The sequence below is a fragment of the Danio aesculapii genome, chromosome 4 (genome assembly GCF_903798145.1).
Source record: "Danio aesculapii chromosome 4, fDanAes4.1, whole genome shotgun sequence".
Lineage (NCBI taxonomy): Eukaryota > Metazoa > Chordata > Actinopteri > Cypriniformes > Danionidae > Danio > Danio aesculapii.
Genome location: NC_079438.1, coordinates 54,650,485 through 54,675,655, shown reverse-complemented (window position 1 = coordinate 54,675,655; position 25,171 = coordinate 54,650,485). Strand labels below are relative to the sequence as shown.

Here is a 25,171-nt window from a genome sequence, read left to right as displayed (position 1 = left end):
GAATATACTAGTTAAGCAGTATCTGCCTTTGACTTGATTTGCTCACCAAAGTCTCTGCATTGTTGGATGACAGTATGCACATTTAATCAAAATCTGATTCATTTACGTCATTTAATTACAGCATTTAATTTCAGTTAACTTTTAGCAAGCAAACAAAGCTTAAAACAAACAAACGGTTGCATTAAAAATTAATTGACAATATCAAACCATCCCCATCATTCTCCCTCTCTTCTCAGATGGGATGGCAGGCCAAATCAAGGGTTACTATGGGCCAACTTTGACACGCGGCCCCTAGTTTGGGCATCTCTGGTTTAAAGCATGGGTGGCCAAACTTTTTCATATAAAGGGCCAAAAACCAAATATTATTGAAAGTCGTGGGCCAAAGGTAAATATACCAAATGATAATTTCCTGATTTATTTCATAAGATTTCAAAATAAATAGAAAACATCACTTAACAATCAGAATAACTAATGCAGTATAACTTTTTAAAATAATAACTTATTGCAATAAAAACATAACCACATTTATAACACAGTGGTGTTTAATATTGAACACACTAGTCAAGCACAATCTTCCTTTGCCTTGATTTGCTCCCCAAAGTCTCTGCGTTGTCAGATGACAGAATGTACATTTAAACAAAATCTGATTCATTTACGCCATTTGATTGAAACATTTAATATCAGATTTAAATTTTAACAATAAAACAAACAAAGGGGTACATAAAATTGAAATTGACAATCTCAAAACCATCCCCATCATTCTCCCACTCTCCTCAGATGGATTGCCGGGCCAAACTGAGGGTTACCATTGGCCAACCTTTGCCTGCAGGCCTTAGTTTGAGCACCTTTGGTTTAAAGTATTCACGTTTTTTGCTTTAGGAGAGATTAATTGTATTTGTGTATAAATACATTGAAGTCTATACAGTGTTATTTTACATTTTATTATTAAATTTGTGTATATGATTATTGCAAGACTTCCAGAAAATCCTAAAGCACTGCATATTTAATTTGTACAGTATTATTGCTCTACTGTATTGAGCAATGTTTGTGATTGGTTTATTATATATTTTTACCCTTACAAACTTGTATCTAATATCTGAATCCTTTCAGAACGGACTCATTGATTGCATCTGGTGAAATTACACTTAGTATTGCAGTATATATCATACAAAATAGAATATCTTTCCAATAGTCTGCAGCCCTGATTCATTATCAGTTATCAAATTGTGAACTAACCTGTTGTGTGTTAGTGTGCATGACAGTATCTTCAGGGATGTTGTTTAAAGTAGTTTCTTTTGCATTTTGTAAGTGTTAGTGTGCATGACTGTCTCTTTTAGGGATGTTGTTTTAACTTAGTTTTGATTGTATTTTAATAGATTTCATTATATCTGCTTACAAAGCTAGTTTTCAAATCTTCATGGACTTTGCTTTACTGGTATTTGGCACCAAATAGCTTGAACTTTTCCTAAGTTACATGATACCAGAGAGAGTGCAGAGAGGACATATTAATACCTGAACAATGCACATTTGTACATTTATTCTGCCTTTATTAAATGGGATTTATATATTATGCATTATTATTATTTCACGTGATGTACTACACTGTAAAATATATATCTGTTAAAGAACAGTTTCCATATTTTGTGATTCACAAGTGTAACGTTTTTTTGTGAATTGCAGTATGGGATGTTGATCTCTGCTCTCTCGACTTTTGATATTGAATAGTCAACTCTACAGTTTAACAAAGTGACTTTTAATGACATTTTAGTAGTTTGAAATAATAAAATATATAAGAAATGATATATATATATAGAGAGAGAGAGAGAAATAAGTCTGTAAAATAATAGAAAATGTAACACCTGTTTTTAAAATAAAAGTAGAAAACTTTATGCATTTTTGACCATTTATTTACTCAAACGTTTAGCTTTGGGTGCCTGAAAATGAAACTACCCTTTTAAGAAATACCTGTTAAGTAACTGACCCTTTATTGTGGTTCATTTTGTGTTTGTTTATATTTTCACATATTCACAATATTGGACTTTGGTTTCTGCTCTGACAACTTTTGAATGTTGAAAAAAGCTAAACACTTAAAGCTGAGTGAATTTTATTGAAATTAATAGTCGTGTAAGTTATGGTACAAAACCTCTGTAATGAGCAGCCAATAACTTTTCCTTTTGTTGAATTTTGTTCTTTAAGTGTTTTTTCTTATACAATAAAATGCTAAAACTGGCAGTAAAAGTCACATTGTTAATATTTAAAGGGGTGGTCCAGAGTGTATTTTAAGGCTTGGTTGTGTTTATAAGATGCAAAGCAAAATGTGCTCATGCTTCATTTAAAAAAAAAAAAAAAACATGTTATTTTTTCATATATCTTGCTTTAACTATATACAGCTACTCAGCTAACATGAAAATGACTGTCATATTTCATAGTTCCTCCGAAGAGGCTCTGATTGGTCAACTAACATAATATGCTGTAATTCGCTGATCGGCTCTACGTCACCAGCAATCGTGACGCTTCTAATAGCACGCGCTGTGCCTCTGCTGTGTAAAAACACTGTCAGACAGTGTAGCTGTTAGCTGTATCAGTTTGAGCCTGAATCAGGAAATAAAAAGCACACAGCTGAACCTCACGCCTGCTCTCTAAAATAAAATCTGACAAGTGTCTTTCAAACATATTTGGGTTATAAGCATGTGTAAGTAATATGAAACGTTTACATATATTTAGCGAGTTCATTATTTGAGAAGTAGAGCGCAGAGAAAGCGATGGCATAGAGAGGCACTGCAGCACTGCTGAAGATTGTGAGTCTTTACAGCGGTTTGACTGATAAATATGAATTTGTAGCTAAATTGTTAACGTTGCCAAACAGCATTCCCCGTTGTTTACATCCTCGTTTACGTCCTTGCTACAACATACCATTAAATGCTAGACACTATGCATGACATAGATCAATTTTATCAGATAAAAATACTTACAGGTTGTGACTCACAATTCACAGCTTCATCTATTATGGTTGGAGCTGCTCCTTTGAGGAGTTTTTAAGCCAAATCCAGCACTGAACTGGGGGAGATTCTGGAAGCTGTCCTTTGTCAAATGCTAGCTATATATTTTGTATAATTCTCTGGAACATATTTAAAATTGAACTGTAAGCACTTCTCTCTTTGTGTCGTGTGCGTTGGAAGCCCAAATACAGAAACAGAACAAGCTCTGTGGAAATAGCAGCATTTGGATGGCATTTTAGCTTTCTCTGCTATCACAGTGCCTCTGGCCATACTCCTTCGCTGCACATGGTGCATGCACATAACCTGAAGAGTTTATGACATAACCCGGATGCAGTTTTTATAGTCCCCAAACTTTGTTCGCAGTAGGTTTTGCTAAGCTAACTCTGTAAAACCCAATAGCTGCGTCCCAAATTGCATACTTATGCACTATTCTACGCCATTTTGTAGTATAAATAGTGTTAGAAGTGGGTTCACACTGAAAACTCTAAAAATAATAAGTGCACTTTAATTACCCGGATGATGCACTCATTCAGCCGATAAAATGAAGTGTGCAATGATGGACACTTCACACACTCAACGACCGCAGCTTTGCTCATGTAGTGGAAGGGGCGGAGCTATCGGGCGCACATGTTTGATAACTTTATTTATTTTGGATGGTGAAAGCAAAATTCTCCTACGAGAGTGATTATAACGCCTCCCGATGGTGAATGCGGTTATACTCATGGCAAGTATTATTTGATAGTTGGGTCATTTATTTCAATGATTTGGCAACCGTCAAACATCATCAGGGAAACGGTTTGAATTTCCACTTAGTAAAAAAACATTAGTGCTCCATTTGGGACGACACTGCATACATATACTATAGGTAAGTGCATAAGTACATAGTGCATGAGTGTATAGTGTGCCATTTGGGACACAGCTACTGTCTCCCTTTGAATTGAACGTTGAGCATATTACATTGAGAAATGTTTATGTTCACACATCTACATTACACATTAACTAAAGTTTAAAATATGATATCATAGTGGACCACCCCTTTAACATCAAAAGTTGTTAGCAAGGAGATTGAGCCCTTTAATGCAATTCAACAGTGTAAATGAATGAAAAATGTCACAAATGCCAGTATTTTCTCAATGCAAACTCTTAAAAATGTGATGTTCAAACAGAGAATACAGCCCTTAACACATTTAAACACCTTTGCTTTGGTTTGTGCCAAGCACAAAATGTTTCATGCAATGCATTATTAAAGTCATTGGGATTCAGAAGCCATTTACAAACTGCAATGATTCATTTTCATGTGCAGCTTATGTCACATAAATGATTTTACATATTCTCCTGAAGCTGTCCCATATAACCTTTATATCATCAATAAATAAATCCCTGTTAAATCCACATTAATTATTGATGACTGTGGCCTATTTAAAATTCAGCAGTCGTACCCTATTTAAGCATTAAAAAAACAACTCCGCTGAGCTTTGTTTATTAGGACATGAATAAGAGATTGCCTGCAGTGTGTCATGTTAAATCGCATTCTTCATGATTTTCTGCGGTGAAATCTCAGATCCGTGTTGATCTGGATGTAATGAGTGTGTGAGTGTCAGTAAAGCAGATCTGCTTCAGCTTGACTGTTTCTATCACAGCCTGAGGCAATATTGCTTGTACTGTTATGTCATCCTAAAAATTGAGAGTTGCATAATGAACTGAGGTGTTCTGGATATGAAATTCACATCGATTTTAATCAGCCAGTAGTGTTTTGTTTCTAGGGCTGCATGATTGTGATGCAACAAACTGACATTGTAATATTTTCTTTTACTGTAATAGATTTGGTAATGTGTCTGTATGGAAATACTTTCTGAAAGAAGTTGAAATAACGTTTTTTTAACGTTTACACTGATAAAGGGCAGAGGGTTGCTGAAGAACTACTGAGAGATTTCAGCTGCTGTCTGGGCTTTCACTGCCTTTCTACACCTCCCTTTCTTTATGCGTTCAATACGGTTTCCCTGCATCATTTAATTATATTACACATAACTTAATTTGTAAACTAATTAGATTTGTTTTCTTTTCATATATGGATTACTTTGGTTGTTATCAACACTGGGGAATATTTTAAGTCAACAGCACCTATAGTAATTTGTTTTCTGGGAAAAATGGTGATGTGTTGAATAAATATTTCCACCATTGTACATGCTTATTAAAATAGGTAACACACTGTTCGGCCTTTTCACAAACAATAATGACCATAAAATTAGTGTAGGTATTAAATAATACAGTTAATGCAAAAAAATAATAATAATAATTGTAAAAAAAAATTCTTCTTTTCTTGGAGGAAATAATCATATATATTAACTTATATATTAACTAATATTAACTAATATATATATATATAGTAACTGCAGTTACCCTTTATTTTTATTTTTTAATACCATGACAGAAATAAGCTTCCATTAGAATGAGACTAAAATTATACTAAATAATTTTGATTATTTTACTGTACACCCCTAGTCATTTAAACACAGCATCCGTCCTATTTAACCTGAAAAATCACAACATGCTCGCTTTTCATTCTTGGCCTAAAACATTCCCCAGAGAAAAGCTATTCAGTGTAGGAGAAACACAATCTCCTGTAAAGAGGACCTTGTATTCGGAACAGGCACTGAGATGGCCAGCCGTCTTAATTTCATTCCATTTCCGTTGCATTTCTTCAGCGGTCGTATTGGTTTCTAATGTCTCTGATTAGATTAAAATCAGTATTTATACCATCCCTGAATATCAGTTTCCATTGACTGAGACTGGTGTTTGTGCTTGTAAGTTGAGTTCAAGAGCTTATTAAAACATCTGAAGTGCTATATAAAGTATAAGTATACACTCCCTGACAAAAGTCTTGTTGTCGAACCCAGTTGTAAGAGCAACAAATAATAACTTGACTTGTTGATTATTTGGAAAATTGGCAGAAGGTCAATGTTTCAGATGAATCATCTGTTGAACTGCATCCCAATCATCATGAATACTGAAGAAGGAACCCACATGGACCCAAGATTTTCATAGACATCAGACAAGTTTGGTGAGGGAAAAATCATGGTTTGGGGTTACATTCAGTATGGGGGAGATCTGTAGAGTGGATGGCAACATCAACAGCTTGAGGTATCAAGACATTTGTGCTGCCCATTACATTACAAACAACAGGAGAGGGCAAATTCTTCAGCAGGATAGCGCTCCTTCTCATACTTCAGCCTCCACATCAAAGTTCCTGAAAGCAAAGAAGGTCAAGGTGCTCCAGGATTGGCCAGCCCAGTCACCAGACATGAACATTATTGAGCATGTCTGGGGTAAGATGAAGGAGGAGGCATTGAAGATGAATCAAGGCATGATCATATTTTATTTTGCTAAAATAAGCATAATCTAGAGGCCTTTGCCTTTCATATAAGCCACTTCTGATACCGAATGATCAACTAGAAGTCAAGTTATAATTTGTTGTTCCTAAAATTTAGATAGCCGACAAGACTTTTGTTAGGTTGTGTTCAAGTATAACTAACCTTAACTCAATTATAAAGAAAATTAAATATATTTCAAATAATATTTTCATAAAGTATTTAAAATATTAGTATTAATATTAGTAATAATTTATTTTATTCATCCAGTTGTAGTTTTTATTTAATTATGTATATATATATATTTTGCACATAGTAATAGTTCTAAATAGCTATCTTAAGGTGCAGTAATTGCTATTAATAAACTAATTACTATGACTTTTGCCTGATTGAACTCCTAATTTGTTGCTTATGGGTTTAGATATTGGGATTATGGATGTAGAATAAGCTCATTCAGATTATGTATACATATTAGAATAATATACATATCAGAATATGTACTTTATAAGTACAAATAAACAGCCAATATCTTAATAATTTGTAATTATACATAGTTAATAGTGAGAACTGGTACTTAATCTAAATTGTTACCTGTGTGTACTTGCATTTAACATGCTTTACATCCATATAAAATCACTTTGTTTCATTTAAATTGATGCAGTGACTGTGTATAAATCATTTTAGTGCATAAAACCAGTTCCTCCTTCTGAGATATGTGCACAGCTTTTATTTCAAGCATTATTAATGAGATTCATGGCAAAATTTCACACCTGTCATAGACTACATGCTTAACTTAAGCAGATTTCCTTCTATTTTTGCTCCCCAAAAAAATCTAAATAGTGCTGAAACTCTGAGACGATTCATTTTTAAATCCCATTCCTTGATTCCTTCTGTAAGCATTTGTCGGCATTCAGCAGCTTTTTCTCCTTATCTATAGAGTAACTGTTCATTGAGGAGCCTATAAGTGGTGGTGTGAGCGTGAAATGTGTCTAAGAAGAAAAAAAGTCAACGTTTCTTCCTCTTGACCTCAGGATGCGGAGCAGTCAGTATTTAAACTCCTCAAAGGCTCTTGGCTCGGTCTAGCAGACAGACGGTGAGCTGAGGAAGGAAAGCTTTTCCCTATTGAAGAAAGAAGGAGTATTTAGTTCCCTTTCCGAGTCGGATCTGACCTGCTGTCCGTGGCGGGAGGGAGGAAGTGTTAATGGCTGAATGCCACCGGAGGCTCTGGCTGTCTTTAGTCAGGGAGTTTCCTCAGGCACGTCCTAAAGCTCTTCTTGCTCAGATAAAAGCTTTATACATTATATACTGTCAGACATAGAGCTTGAGTACTCTTATGATGGTAACATTCATCTTTTAGCTGTCAGACGTATTGAGCACATCAGTAGCCTATGTTTCTCTGTTGTTAACAGGTGAGGTGTGTGTGTATGTGTGTGCACCAGTGTAGATTTTGTAGTGTAAAAAGGGTTTTATTGCTCATAATGTTGGAGTCAAGATAAAAGAAAATCATTATTTAATGTTTTTTTCATGCTGTTAAGTGAAAGTGAAAATGATGAGTCTTGTTAAATATGGTTTTACCCATATTTGAAATTGGTCCTTTGCCTTTAACCCATCCAAGTGCGCACACACATTTTTGAGTGAGGAGTGAGAACAAACACACACACTGTGAGCACACACCCCGACCTGTATTCTCTGTATACAAGCAATTAAAAGGGTTACAGGTCAGTTTTGACACGTAAGTCAACAGGAGGATTAACATTTATGCACTAGAAAGATGCATAGAAGAGTTGTAGATCTCAACATTTATATGACTCTAGATCACAAATGTTTAATTTTCTTGTGTCAAAATGCATTAGAGTTCCATTGATCCATTGTTTGTTAGAATGGGACAATAAGTGACCGAGATAAATCCTTTGAAAATCTTACAATCTGAGGTTAACGTTTTTTTAAATATTGGCAAAATATTGACTTTAAAGTGGTTAATGGGAATTAAATTAATAATGATTAACACTAATGTAAATTTGACTATTAATATATTTACTGTTGGAATTTTACAAAGTATCTTCATGGAAGATGATCTTTACGTAATATCTTAATGTGTTTTCGCATAAAACAAAACAAAATTTGATCAATTTGATTCATACACTGCATTTTTGGCTTTTACAAAAAGAAACATAAGACCAGGATCACATAATATACAGTTAAAGTCAGATTTATTAGTCCTCTTTGATTTCTTTGAAATATTTTGGTTAATATTTCTTTCTATAGGAGTGACACGTCTTGTGTATTCTATAGTCTTTGTTTATACTTTACAACTCGTAATCTATAAATGCAAACCTTTAATGCAAAGCAGAAACTTAATCCAAGCACAACAAACACACGCTTCGTATAAAATAACACTCCCGAGATGCATACCGCCTTCCTTCACTGTACACTATACACTTTAGGCTACTGATGTGCTCAATACGTCTGACAGCACAACACACGCTTGGTATAAAATAACACTTCCGAGATGTGCCTCGGTCCTTCACTGAATGCTGAGGTCACTCAAGGTCTATAAATGCAAAATGACCAAATGTAAATGTAAAATTGGAGGAGGATACAGGAAAATACCTTTACGGGATGATAGTGGGATAAAACTAAAATACGGGAGAATCCCGGGAAAAACGAGAGGGTTGACAGGTATGGCAATATGACCTTGAAGTTTTTTTCTCGTTCATCTCAGAGAAGAGATTAATTTGCAGATGACTGCAGTGATAAAGGCAGATTGATTTGCTGAGAGCTGTATTTGGGTGTTGATGTGAATCTTGGGTGTGTGTGTGTGTGTGTGTGTGTGTGTGTGTGAGTGTGTGAAGGTATAAACCTCCAGCTGTTCTCTGGCTTTAGCAGTCTGAGTGTTCTCACGCGGGCCGCATGTCATTCCCTCTGACCCTGCACAAACAGCTGGCACAGGCTGCTGCACACATACATCACACACGGCCTTTACAAATCAATGCTTTTTCACCATTGTGTCCAAAACTGTGTGTGAGGAATTTGTTTGTTTCGTTTTGTGTTGTTTTGTATCATGTTCTTGCGTTTAGTTTTTTTGTTTGTTTGTTTAGACTAGTTTAGTGACATTTTGTGATGTTTTTGTCATGTTGTTGCATTTGGTTTTGTTTTGCTTTGTGTTTTTAGTTTTGTTCCGTGATGTTACATATCGTGTTGTTGCATTTTGGTTTAGATTTTTTTGTTTTGTTTTGAAATTTTTTGATGTTTTGTCATGTCATGTTGTTTCATTTTGTTTTGTTTCTTGATGTTACGTATCGTCTTGATGTATTGTCGTGTCATGTTGTTGCATTTTTTTAGTTTCATTTTGTTTAGTTTCATTTTGTTTTGTTTATTTTTGTTTTTGTTGTTACATATCGTGTTGTTGCATTTTGTTTAGTTTCATTTTGTTTTGTTTTTTTTTTGTTTTGTTTCGTGATGTTCCATATTGTGTTGTTGTATTTTGGTTTTGTTTTGTTTTTTAGTTTTGTTTTTCAGAAATTTTGATATGTTTTGTCATGTCGTGTTGTTGCATTTTGTTTTGTTTAATTTTGCTATGTTTCATGATCTTATATATCGTGTTGTAACAGTTTTGTTTTGTTTTTGTTTTGTGTCATGTTAATGTGTTTTGTTTTGTGTTTTTGTTAAGTTATGTTTTGTTTCGTGATGTTCCATATTGTGTTGTTGTATTTTGGTTTTGTTTTTTTAGTTTTGTTTTTTAGAAATTTTGTGATGTTTTGTCATGTCGTGTTGTTGCATTTTGTTTTGTTTAATTTTGCTTTGTTTCATGATGTTATATATCGTGTTGTTGCAGTTTTGTTTTGTTTTTTGACTGATTGTGTTTTGTTTTGTAATGTTACGTTTTTTGTTTTGTTTTTGTTTAGTTTTGTTTTGTGTCCTGTCATGCTGTTGCATTTTAACGGTTTAGTTTCGTAATGTTTCATCCTTTACATCCCTTTGTGCCAGCGCTTATAGAAATTAAAAATGGTGAAGAACATGGAAGAATAGATCATCATTACAACAGAGAAGCTGTAAATTTTCTCCGTCTTTCATTAAAGGGGACCTATTATGCCCATTTTTGAAAGATGTAAAATAAGTTTCTGATGTCTCTAGAGTGTGTAGTGAAGTTTCAGCTCAAAATACCACACAAATAATGTTTTATAACTCTCTGAAACTGCCCCTTTTAAGACTTCGATCCTAATTTTGCTGTATTGGTGAATGTCGCTGTAAATTCAAATGAAGTTGAGCTCTTTTTCAGAAGAGGGCGGAGCTACAAATGCCTGTGTCAGCACAGTGGCAGATTCAAAAACAAGACTGATGTCATATGCTAATGAGGGAGAGGTTGTCACTAATGAGCGGGGCTTTTCACATCTGATGACACGTCCAAATGGAGAATGTCAATCAAAGTGTTTCTGCAGATTGTTTTTATCAAGTGTGATTATAAAAAATAAAATTAATATATTTTACCTTTAGAGGATGGCTATATTCACACACTGCTGCCACACAACTGTTTAAGCAGTGCTTAATAGGTCCCCTTTAAGACCCAACTGGCAATTTTCCAACCCCTGACCTCAGAGATCCAAATATAATCTTCGTTTTTAAAAACACGTGTTATAATTAAATTACCTGTCAATTGAACAACTGCTGTGCTGAATGTCAGACAGGTGTTCTCCATCATGTGAAATGCTGTGTTTTGTCAAACCGAGGGCAGGGAAACTCCTCAGCGGAAGTTATTTAATGACTGTGTGTGAGGAGGGAGACTGGGTTTTAAGGTCTTGTGTTTGTACTTGGGTTTTGCTGGACACGGTTTGCTGGCCGGCTTCCCTGAGACCTGTCTAATCCTCTTATTTATTTGAATTACTCTAGAGACATTTAGCGTTCCTCCCTCATCCGCTTCCTATGCCGTACTGGACACATGGAAACTGTCTTTTCCAGCCTCGGCCTGCAGTTTGACTGTAGTAAACAACCTCAGTCTGCCAGATCTCTCTCATTCAGAAAAAGTCTGCTTGAGTCCTTTCACAGTAGTCAAAACGGCATGTTGCGTCAATGGCATTACAAGTTATTTATTAGTATTAGTAGTATTATAGTTTAAGTAGTGTAGGATTAGTATTATCTATTTTTAGTAATTTTATAATTCCTATTAATACTACTAATAGTATTAATACTAATAATATTACGATTAATATACTACTTACTGATATGCTATACTTATATACTATATGTATAATATACTATATACTAAACTAATATATTGTACTATTTACTATACTGTACTAATATACTATACTATGCTAATATATCATACTATTTACTATACTAATATACTATACTATATAATATACTATACTGTATACTATACTATATACTATACTACTATACTATACGATTTAATATACTATACGGTACTAAAATGCTTGATTATACTGTATACTATACTTTAAAATATATATACTATAGTAGTATGCTTTACTATACAAATATACCATACTATACTGTACACTATACTATGTACCATACTATACTAATATGCTTTACTATACACATATATTATACTATACTATACTGTATACTGTACTAGACTATTTAATATGCCATACTAATATGCTCTACTATACAAATATAATAATACTATACTATACTATACTATACTAATAATATTAGTATTAATACTAATAATTACTAATAGTACTAGTAATTTGTATTTGTAATTTTATAAAATTCTATAATTTTATAAAACACTCCATGTAATTTTATGGTTAAAAAACTAAATAATAGCCGAAGAATCATAAAATAATGAATATATACTAAATAATTATATTTGAGTAAAATCTTATTCAAATATAAGTATACTGCTTATTTTATTTTTTATTAAATTAATTATTTATATGCGTGCGTGTGTGTGTGTGTGTGTGTGTGTGTGTGTGTGTGTGTGTGTGTGTGTGTGTGTGTGTGTGTGTGTGTGTGTGTGTGTGTGTGTGTGTGTGTGTGTGTGTGTGTGTGTGTGTGTGTATTAAAAAAAGTGTACTCTAGCTTTTAATTTTTGAAAATTTTATTCAACATTCTTTTATTTGCTGTTTTTATTATCATTATGTGTTTTATATGAAACTATTAAGTATATATATGTACACAAATCAACTTATAGCCATTAAATTATTTTTAATAATAGTAATAATGTCAAATAATAATAGTAGTAGTAGTAGTAATAATAATATTGTTGTTGTTGTTGTTGTTGTTATAATAATAATTTACATTTAATTATTTATATATATATATATAATTTTATTCATAAATATTTGTTGTTGTTGTTGTTGTTGTTGTTATTATTTATTATTGTTGTTGTTATTATTATTACTTTGGAGTAATAGTTTTACATTTATTGGTAACTATAATAATACAATAATTATGTAAGAATAATGATAATAATAATATTATAAAAATACATATAATAAAACTTATAAAATATAGCCCTATTGATATGTCATCAATTCATTTTCTATATTGATCATTGACCATTTCTGTATAGGAGAGTTGAATAAACTAAATTGTCCGTAGGGTATGTGTGCGTGTAAATGAGTGTATGGGTGTTTCCCAGTACTAGGTTGTGACTGTAAGGGCATCCGCTGTGTAAAACAATAGTTGTTGGTTTATTCCACTGTGGCGACCTCTAAAATAGAGACCAAGCCTAAGGAAACTGAATGAATGAATGAATAATAGTTTTTCTTTTGCTTATCATAAATAAATATTAATTGATTTATTCACTCATAACCATTTTCATGTCCTGTTTATATAGCAATAAGTAAATTGCATGTGTCGTAATAACATTATCTTAACTCCTGATGCTTAGTTTAAAATACAAATGTAAGAAATTCCCAAACGGTGTTTACTTTTCCTTAGCTGGAGCAGGATGTGAAGTTTGCAGCGTGTCCACCGAAGGGCTTGTTTTACTGCCGGTAAACTCATTAACATCAAACTGTGAGCAATTTTAATCTCATTTGCCTCCGGCTTTTCTCCGAGCGCCTGTGAAATGGACTGGAGCCAGAAAAGCTTCAGCGGGACGCAGGGTTTCTGCTCTTCCTGCGAGGATGAGTCTGTGCTCTTCCCAAACGGCCGGGATTTTCTTTGACCAGCTTTTTTCCACTCGTGGTTTCATCGTCCTGCCAACTGGGATTTACTCCACGGAACTGGCCAACACAAAGCCTGTTTATAAGAATGAAATGTGCTTAACAAATGGCCGTTTTACCATCAAATAATGTGCTGTGGTGATATTTGCAGGAGGGTGCTTTTAGGCAGTTTTGTAATGATTTTCAAACCTTGAACACTTTCAAACTGGACTAAATAAATGATAAAATTATAGTTTTTTTATGTTTATTAAATTTATTATATAATTTGTAGATTTGTATTTGCATATATTGTTGAAAAATATATAAAATATATAAATAAAACTGTAAAAACAATGAAATTATTGTATATTTTAACTAAATCTTTTATAATATGTTGCTTTATTTTTTTAAATGTAGATGTAATTTGCCACCTAACGAGTGCTTTTATGTTTTTTTGTGCTGATTTTCAAAACTGGAACAAAAATAAATAATAAAATAGTTGAGACTTCAATAGTTTTTGCATTTTTTAATTGCATGTAATGTAGAAAAATCTAGAAAGTATATAAATAAAACTGTAAAAACAATAAAAAAATTGTATGTTTTAATAAAATCTTTATGAATATGCGACTTATTTTTATATCTATATGTGATTTCCTAGCTAACAGGTGTGTTTTTGCACTGATTTTCAAACCTGAAACATTTCTGAACTGCACAAAATAAACAACGAAATTGTTGACTTTTCCATATTTATTAAATTGATTATATAATTTGTTTGTTTTTATTTGCATATATTGTTGAAAAATATTAATAATATATAAATTAAACTGTATAAACAATGAAATTGTTGTATATTTTAATTTGTGTAATTTGCTAACTAACGAGTGCTTTTATGTATTTTTGTGCTGATTTTCAAAACTGGAACAAAAATAAATAATAATATTTTTGAGACTTCAATATTTTATGCAGTTTTTAATTGCATGTAATGTAGAAAAATCTACAAAGTATATAAATAAAACTGTAAAAACAATAAAATAATTGTAGGTTTTATAAAATCTTTATGAACAAGCAACTTATTTTTTATATGTATTTGTGATTTGATAACTAACGAGAGTTTTAGGCATTTTTGTAATGATTTTCAAACCTGGAACATTTTTGAGCCACAAAATAAATAATGAAATGGTTGATTTTTCCATATTTATTAAATTTATTCTGTGATTTGTCTATTTTTATTTGCATATATTGTTGAAAACTGTAGAAGAAATATAAATAAAACTGTAAAAACCATAAAATAATTGTATATTTTAACCAAATCTTTTATAATATGCAGCTTATTTTTGTATCTGTAATTTGCTAACTAGCGAGTGCTTTTAGGCATTTTTTCACAGATTTTCAAACCTGTAACATTTATGAGCTGCTCAAAACAAATCTTGAACATTTTTGTGATTATATTATAATTTTATTTGAATATTTTCTTTAATAATATGGTTTAAAAATGCAACAATTGTCTAAATAAAGCTAAAAAACTAAATGTTATTCAAATACAAGAAAACTGCTTATTGTATATTGTAATTATATTATTATTTGTATTGCATTTTTAAGCTATTTTTCAATGCATGAAATAATATATATATATATATATATATATATATATATATATATATATATATATATATATATATATATATATATATATATATATATATATATATATATATATATATATATAAAGTTGTTAATGTTTATGCATAATAAATATACTTTTTATAATATACATTTTTACATCTAAATAAATATATTAGAACATAATATTTTATTTGAATACATATTTGAACATATTAAATAATTACACTGTTCCCGAGAAATCCGTTATATGGGCGTCAGAGGCGTTTCTGTTTGTGAAACTTGTGTCCGGCTGTGGTTTGTAATAATGGCCTGTTGTGTGGCAGACGAGTCTTCAAAGGCTCTATTGTGGCAGTGGCTGTTCTGTGAGAGCAGGGACGTCTGCGGCTCCACTGACCGTATTACACGTCAAACACTCTTAAAATGCTCTTTAACTCACTTTTACACGCTTCAGAGCTTTTCATCTTCTCTAAATCCCTTGGAAGGACATGCAACATCTGATCCGCTCACTGACACTTGGACTATGTGTCCACCGTAGCCAATTGGCACAAACAATTCAGTCATTTTACATCCTTATTGATATCTATCTATCTATCTATCTATCTATCTATCTATCTATCTATCTATCTATCTATCTATCTATCTATCTATCTATCTATCTATCTATCTATCTATCTATCTATCTATCTATCTATCTATCTATCTATCTATCTATCTATCTATCTATCTATCTATCTATCTATCTATCTATCTATCTTGCAGCTTCTTCAAACTTTAAGGCTGGTCTTCTCAGTCTTGTTTCAGGTTGTTGTTTCTCATTGGTCAGAGTGACAGCTGTGTGTTTATGAGGTCATCTGTCCTTTCATCATTGAAGCAGTGACATGTGTCTTTTGATCTCTCCGGACAGGTGTCCTCTTAGCCTCACATGTGTTGCAGAACACATATGCATTTGACGCTACACACACACACACACACACACACACACACACACACACACACTCTATGATGATAATAATGACCTTTCCCTCATCACACTTTCATTTAAAGGTATTTGCACCACAGTCACTGGGAGAGAGTGATGAGAGCGAGTGAAAGCAGACCTCAATTTAAAACATAACCTACTGTATATTTTACAGCCCAGATAGGAGTGCTCTATAGGAACACATTAATACCCACTTAACAACACCCTAGCAACCACATTGCAATGTATAGGACATTTAGAACATGTAATAACAACATAGAAGCAACATATTAATGCACAGGATACCACTTGGAACACTTCAGGAACCACAAAGCAACACCTTAGAAACCCCATAACAAAGCTCTATAAGAACACCCTAGCGACCACATTGCAATGCATTATATATAAACCATTTAGAACATTTTAATAACCAGATAGCAAAAAAACACATTAATGCTATATACAGGGTGATTCGAAAAGAATAGCACAACTTTGAAAATCAAAAACTCTGCAAAGAAGAAAAGGAGAGCTAAGCTCTTTCTGTCGTTGATTTAAGAAAGCTCTGAAGTTTCATTTGATAGCTCATTTGGTTGCTAGGAGCGCTGTAGGCCCATATAACCTTCATTTCTGTTGTTAATGCAATCGACGACAGTTGTGCATTTCAAACCAAGTATGGAGTTCAACCTCCTGATGGGTGGCAAACCTATATGGAAATGTTGCAGAATTGGCTGTTCCCTCAACTTGAAGAAGCAGCACGTCAATTCATATTCCAGCAGGATGGGGCACCACCCCTTTGGCACTTATCTGACAGGGCTATTTGAATGAAAGGTACCCAAAGCAATGGATCAGCTGCCAGGCAGAAACCTCCAAGAAGCCCTGACCTCCCTGTGATTTTAAAAAAAAAAAATGTATGGGGGTATGTAAAAGGTATGGGGCTCTATTTTAACGATCTAGGCACAAAGTCTAAAGCACATGGTGCAAAAGCATTAAGGGCATGTCTGAATCCTCTTTTGCTATTCTAAGGATGGTAAAATACATTCTGCGCTGCGGTGCATGGTCTAACAGGGTTGTGCTCATTCTCTTAATAGGTTATGGGTGTGTTTTGAGCATGAACCAATTAGAGTCTCATCTCCTATTCCCTTTAAGTGTCAGTTGTGTCATGCCATGGCACATTTGCTATTTATGGCGGACTTTGTAAGTGGAAAAACTGAAAACTTCACTAGAGAGAAAACAGTTTAACAGAGCATCTGCAGCGCGAGAATGAGCCTCCTCCAATTGGCCTCTTTACTTTCACTTTCTCTTTCTCTCGTTCATGGAGTAAGAAAAACGGGATGTCTCCAGTACACTCCACTGTAGACATCCATTAGCTTACATAATCCATTTTGTTTATTAAGTGCAAAGATTTGTTTCAAAAATAATTCTAAATTCAGTTCTAATTTCCAGCAAATGAATAAATGAACAATAATAGCAAAGTGTGGTCAAAAAAAAACAAAAAAGTTATATTCTCATGCCCCATATGGTCTAAAACCGGACAGATGGACAAATCTAAGCTTGTTTTTAATAAAGCAAATATAAATATGCATATAATAAATAATAATACTAATAATAACAACATTATACCAAAGAAAGTTCTCCTGAATAAACAGCAAAAAAGCCACATGTATAGAAAATAATAATTTTTGTCATATTTCAATCCTTAAATTCTTTTTCATTTGTGAAGATATTTGGATATCTCTGTACATCCTGTGTGTTTTAAGCAGTGTGTAAGCGAGGTGCACAGCTAACGTGCTCTGCGCTGGACTTTAGACCTGCTCTCAGCTGGTCGATTGCTCAGTCTATTTTAGTTCCTCAAAATAGCAACGCGCCAACAATGCGCCTTAACACACCTCTTTTCTAGACCAGAACACTTATGCGTCCACAAAGTGGCACAAATGGATTTGCTATTTAAACAACATAGTGGAAAACGAGAAAATTAATGTTGCGCTGGTCTGAAAATAGCAACAAATCGTGGCAAACACATCATGTGCCTTATTGCACCGGGTGTATGATAGCGCCCATGGTGTTTCGAGCACCTCTACCAGCTAACACTGATGAACTAAAAGAAGGAATAACTGCAGCTATCCAAACTGTTACGCCCAAGATGCTACAGAGAGTGTGTAACAAGTTCGAGTATCGAGTTGATGTCACTCGAGTGTCTGGAGGGGGACACATTGAACTATGAACTTGTTCAAGAATCTACTCTTCACATTGATTAATTACCCAAGGTTCCATCATGTTTCTTTGATTTAATACAGCTTTTCAAAGTTGTAGTATTATTTTTGAATCACCCTGTATATACCACATGGAACACTTTAGGGACCCCATAGCTACACCCTAGCAATCACAGTGCAATGCATTATATATATATACACCATTTAGAACATTGTAATAACCACATAGCAGCAACATATTAATGCACTATATACTGTATGCACTTCATGGACCACATAGCAACACCCTAGCAACCATTTAGCATCATGGCACTTTTGCATGGAGGAAAACACAAACTCATATGATGAATACATAAGGAAACACTGACTCCTTTGAACAGTGATTTGTCCTCCTCCGAATCACTGATCCATTGACTCCAGCTCTCCTCGTCTTTCTCTTTCCAGATCTGGCCGCTTCGTACCTGAGAGGTCAGCGCAAATTCACAGAGGACGTCGACTGGTCTTACACAGGTGGGTGACGCTGGAACAAACGCTCTTATTGTGCGTCTTTAGAGTGGCTCAGACCCAAAAGCCTTAAAACCCTCGCAGTGAGAGGCGGATAAGATGGCAGTAGATGGAGGTGAATAATGCCGGATCAGTGTCCGTCGAGCGGCACACACCACTCCGAGATTAGCTGAAAGTCTTAGATACTTTCCAGACACTCAAGGTTTTAGAAAGAGTAAGTGACTCTCGGGAGCGTTCCTGGCCTTGACTTATGGCTTTTAAATCAGGCTGAGGGATGCTTTGATTGAGAAAAAAGAATGTAAAAGAAATGTTTGTGGCATTTTAATAACCACATAGCAGCAACATATTTATGCAATATATGTGTGTATATATATATATGTGTGTATATATATATATATATATATATATATATATATATATATATATATATATATATATTAATAAAATGGGAATGGTTGGTGATATTAACGTCCTGTGAGGGGACAAACTTTTCAAGATGGATGGTGACTATGGTGGCCATTTTGAAGTCATCTTGGATCCAGCTTTTGCTTTTTCAATAAGAAGAGGGTCATGTGACACATCAAACTTATTGGGAATTTCACAAGAAAAACAATGGTGTGTTTGGTTTTAACGTAACTTTATTCTTTCATGAGATATTTACAAGTTTCTGACCACTTAAATGTGTTCAGTGTGCTGTTCATTGTGTTGGATTGTCAATGCAACCCTCTTCTCCCATTCTTCACACTGATAGCAGCACAGCAGGAGAAATGCCAGCACAGGCTTCCAGTATCCGTAGTTTCATTATGCTAAATGGATCCCAACACAATCCTAATGTAATGTAATTTAGACCAGGACACATAATTTAAAAAATGACTTAAAGCTATAGTCTAATTTTTAATTGAAAATAGGCTCGTTTTACAAGTCCCCTAAAGTTAAACATATGAGTTTTACAATTTGTTCAGGTAATTTAGTTAATTTCTGGGTCTGACAGGAGCATTTTTAGCTTAGCGTAATTCATTGAATTGGATTAGACCATTAGCATCATAAGATTTTTAATAATTCTTCTATTAAAGCTTCTGTAGTTATATTGTGTACTAAACTTGCCATTTTCTAGGCTTATATTGCTAGGAATTATACTTTCATTCCAGCGTAATAATCAAGGAACTTTGCTGCTGTACCATGGCTGGAGAAGGTGCAATATTATTACAGTAATGTACAGTTATTACAGCAATAGTACAGTATTGCGGTAATATTTTGGAGGTGATTTATGACACTTTGCCACAATTTGGATCTCCTCCTTTAAGAACACCTTCAGAATACTTCACATTGAATAATGGCATTTATGGAGTTTACATTCAACATACGAATGACAAACAATTATCAGGAGAGCACATTATGATATGCACATTGGCAATAAAATCTAAGTGAAGTCTTTTTCAATTAGTCTTAAATTTTAAATTTATTGTGGTGATGTGGAAATTAATTATATCAACTAAAAATCATTTAATTAATCTAAGCTTTTTAATCCATGTTTACAGAAAATCACATCCTACGGCACCAAACACCACTGTGACGAGGAATCAAACTCCATATGATAATCACTGACATTATTATCACTGCTAATGTTGCTCTCTGTGGGCGAAAACGTGTTTGTCTGAGTCTGAATTGTGTTACTGACTCTGTGTGTGTGCGTGTGTGTGTGTGTGTGTGTGTGTGTGTGTGTGTGTGTTCACTGAGCCGAATCTGAGTGAATTAACATGTGAAAGCACACAGTTGATTGTGAGGCTCAGCACAGGCCTGTGAAGAGAGAAACACGTTCCTCTGTTTTTAACTCAGATTGTTTCTCATAAATGCTTCCCTCCTCAAACAAAAGCTGTCAAGTCTGAATGCTAATTTGCTCATAGACTCTCGCAAGTTCCGCTGACAGTCACACAGTGACTCCGTAACGCTTCACATTTACTCCTCATGTCTGGGAAATGGCCTTTTTTTGCTTGATTTTTCTTTTTTATTATGTACTAATTGCGAATGAGATCTTTCAGTCAGGTCACCTGATTAAACCACAGCATGTTTCTCTCTCCCGGTGTGTTTTTTTGCAGAGGCGCTTGAAATCCTTTTTTTATTTTAGCCTCTTTTCTTCATGTCTAATCCGTATTAGCATCCTTTACTGTGGGAACATTTAGGCAAATGCAATGGACCAGACAGCCTTTATTGTGAAAATTTACAGAGTTTTGAATAAGACTTGTGTGTTTTACATTTCATGGGAAAAGCAAATGCTGGAACACCTTGGAATTGTTTTTTAATGCATTTTATTTCATTAAAAATATGTTGTATGGATAGAAAATTCTGGAATAATATTTATATGCATGGCATGCTAATGTTATTTATATGCATATGCAGTAATATATTCAATCATTTATTCATTCATTTTACTTCGGCTAAGCCATCTTATCCAGCATACGTTTTACACAACGGAAGCCTTTCCATATGCAACCCAATACTGGGAAACACCCATATGCACTCATTTACACACATGCACTATGGACAATTTAGTTTATTCAATTCCCCTATAGCGCATGTGTTTGGACTGTGGGGGAAACTGGAGCGAAACCCATGCTAACACAGGGAGAACATGCAAAGTCCACACAGAAATGCTCTGACCCAGCTGGGACTCGAACCAGTGACCTTCTTGCTGTGAGGCGACAGTGCTAACCACTGAGCGACCATGTCGCCTGCATTAATATATTTTACATTAAATAATAAGTATAAATAATAAATATATTAATATAAGTAACATTAGCATGACATGCATATAAATAACATTCCAAAGACATGTTACTTCTATGCATATGCATTAATATATTTTTTTAAATATTTTAATAATCATATTAAGCCTTAGGGAGAACAATTAATGTTAATATCTGCTCTGGAATATCAGGGCTTCTCTGATGTCTCTTTGACAGATTGGGAGAAATATGATTAGCCACGCCCCTCCCACCATTAGTTTGCTGCAAGTGAAAGATGAGGAGGAGTGCAAAAATTAAACCCCGCCCCCTGCTTAATATTCAGTTTTAGTTGGAAATGCATCATTATACTGATGTAAAGGTCTGCAATAACTTCCTGTTATTCACACATGGTTTAAAGTGTCTTATTTTTGTTATAATCATTTAATAATTACAATAATTAAACATTTTAGTAACCTTTTTCAAAGAAAGAAATATACGTTTTAAATGTATTTTACCATTTTACCAAATGCACCATTTAATACAATTACATTTCACTTATATTATGAATATTACACATAACTGATTTACCATAAATATTTTTCATATTGTATTATTCAGTTGTTTAGAAGAAGTGTGCTTTTGTTGAAATCTCCCTTTTCCCCATATTCTGGAGGCACAAAAGACTTATATTAAATCTGGGAAAAGGGGTAACCTAGGTGCCCTTTAACTATCAAGATTTTAATGTCATTACTTCTTTTCAAAACCAGGGGCCCCCATGAACAGTGGACCATTCCTTCCGTACTGCACATGCAAATATAATCACAAATACAGTTGAAGTCAGAATTATTAGCCCCCCTTTGATTTTTATTTTCTTTTTTAAATGTTTCCCAAATGATGTTTAGCAGAGCAAGGAAATGTTCACAGTATGTCTGATAATATTTTTTCTTCTGGAGAAAGTCTTATTTGTTTTATTTTGGCTAGAATAAAAGCAGTTTTGAATTTTTTAATAATCATTTTAGGGACAAAATTATTAGCCCCTTTGAGTTCATTTTGTTTTCAATAGTCTACAGAACAAACCATCATTACACAATAACTTGCCTAATTACCCTATCCTGCCTAGTTAACCTAATTAACCTAGTTAAGCCTTTAAATGTCACTTTAAGCTGTATAGAAGTGTCTTGAAAAATATCTAGTCAAATATTATTTACTGTCATCATGGCAAAGATAAAATAAATCAGTTATTAGAAATGAGTTATTAAAACTATTATATTTAGAAATGTGTTGAACAAAATCTCTCCGTTAAACAGAAATTGGGCAAAAATATAAACAGGGGGCTAATAATTCAGGGGGGCTAATAATTCTGACTTCAACTGTATGGCTAATTAACTGCACATAGCTTGTGAACTTGTTTTTTATATGTGAATTTATTGTATTTAATTGTACATTAAGAAGATAAAGGTTCCGTTTAAAATATATTTTTAACATGCAGTTAATTTGCAAAAAAATTAATCTATAGAAAAAAATATCTATAGAGAAAGAGAATGTTTTGAGTTTCAATGCTTGAGCCCTATGTCTGGAATTGCTTAGGGCCCTCAAATCACTAAGTCCGCCCCTCCACACACATGTTGTGCTTTCTCCTCCTCCTGTTTGTTAGCGTTACTTACAGGACTCTGAGAGGAAAGTGTTGTGGATAATTGTCTGGTGTAATCAGCCTGAATGTGTGTATAGATCAGGGTGTCATTATGGAGGAGGAATCCACGATAATCGTTGCCATCTGTGATTTATGCCTGTGTTCATTCCCGTTGCCTCAAAGGCCAAGAACATCCTACCTGTTATTGCAGCTCTCAGTCGTAAGCAATCAGACCTGCCTGATCTGTGCTGTTAGAAAAGCAGAAATATTGAAAATGTCAGAGCAGCCCGGAGGTCTGCAAATCCTTCAGATGACTTCAGGCTCTGCCTTTATGCCACATCCGCGAGTATGGTTACCATAGCAGCAGCCGCTCGCTTTGATTACAGCGTGTCTGTGTTAGCGTGTATGTGTGTGTTAGCATTCTATGTGTGTGTTTGTGTTAGCATTTGTGTGTCTGTAAACGCATCTGTAATAGTGCCATATAAGTAAATGTGTCTGTGTTATCACGAGTGTGTGTTTGTGTTAGCTATGCGTGTCTGTGTTATCATGTGTGTGTCCGTGTTAGCATTTGTGTGTCTGTAAAAGCATCTGTAATAGTGTCTGTAATAGTGCCATATTAGTAAATGTGTCTGTGTTATCACAAGTGTGTGTTTGTGTTAGCTATGCGTGTCTGTGTTATCATATGTGTGTCCATGTTAGCGTTTGTGTGTCTGTAATAGTGCCATATTAGTAAATGTGTCTGTGTTATCACAAGTGTGTGTTTGTGTTAGCTATGTGTGTCTGTGTTATCATGTGTTTGTCCGTGTTAGCATTTGTGTGTCTGTAAAGGCATCTGTAATAGTGTCTGTAATAGTGCCATATTAGTAAATGTGTCTGTGTTATCACAAGTGTGTGTTTGTGTTTGCTATGCGTGTCTGTGTTATCATGTGTGTCCGTATTAGCATTTGTGTGTCTGTAAAGGCATCTGTAATAGTGTCTGTGTCTGTAATAGTGCCACATTAGTAAATACGTGTCTGTGTTATCACGAGTGTGTGTTTGTGTTAGCTACAGTATGTGTGTCTGTGTTAGCATTTGTGTGTCTGTAAAGGCATCTGTAATAGTGTCTGTGTCTGTAATAATGCCACATTAGTAAATACGTGTCTGTGTTATCACGAGTGTGTCTATGTTTGCACACAGACACTGTTTTCCTGATCAATGTGGACCATCAATTCGTCCATCTAACAGCAGAAATCTGTTTCAAATGTCGATATTAAGCTCTTCAAGGATGCCTCTAGTGTCCTCACATCTTTTATATCCCGTTAGAGATGTATTCAAGGACTCTTTTATGCTATTTACACTTCGAGCTACTGCTCTTGAGCATGAAAAAGATGTGCAAAACTGTGTAATGGAGTTTCTAAAGTCCCTCAAATGCCTTTATTCTAGTCCTGAGATTTCTTTTGGGAACAAACATATAATTTTCCACCGATATTCTTATAATGGTCCCACCTAAAGGGCCCTGGTCGAGCTCCCTAAGTGTGTTGTCTTCATGTTAAAGAGACACTGTTTCACAGATCTAATATGCTGATACTAATGCTGCAGGATATTGGAAAGATCTGGCATTGCGATTATTTAGTTTTTCTGAATATAATTTCACCAGATGATTCGAATATCTCTAATTTAGATTGGGACGATCAAGCCTTTTTCTGTCAAGTGCATCTGCATAAAATATAATAAATTACAAGCATATATAAACAGTGTTGTGAAGTAACAAATCAAAAAGACTTAAATTACTGTAATTGAGTAGTTTTTCTCAGGAATTGTGCATTACTTGGTTTAAAAATGTGTACTTTTACTTCACTTGAGTACATTTTTAGTGCTGTATCAGTACTTTTACTTCACTATTTTCCTTCAACCTGTACGTTATAATTTTTCTTGCCTATGGTGATTGGCTATAGAGAAGAAGTAGGAGTACTAGAAGTAGAATAATCAGTTCTGTGATTGCCATCCAATCAAATCGCATATGGAAAATCGCAAAACAGCCTCATGACAAACTCGT

General features: G+C 34.0%; 1 protein-coding gene across 1 annotated transcript in view; it reads left to right on the top strand.

Annotated features, from left to right (window-relative positions):
* Positions 1-25,171, top strand: part of ptprz1b (protein tyrosine phosphatase receptor type Z1b) — a 68,202-nt gene that overhangs the window by 4,045 nt on the left and 38,986 nt on the right. The window contains 1 exon segment of the mRNA XM_056456132.1: positions 18,724-18,789. Coding sequence (XP_056312107.1) covers positions 18,724-18,789 — 66 coding nt within the window.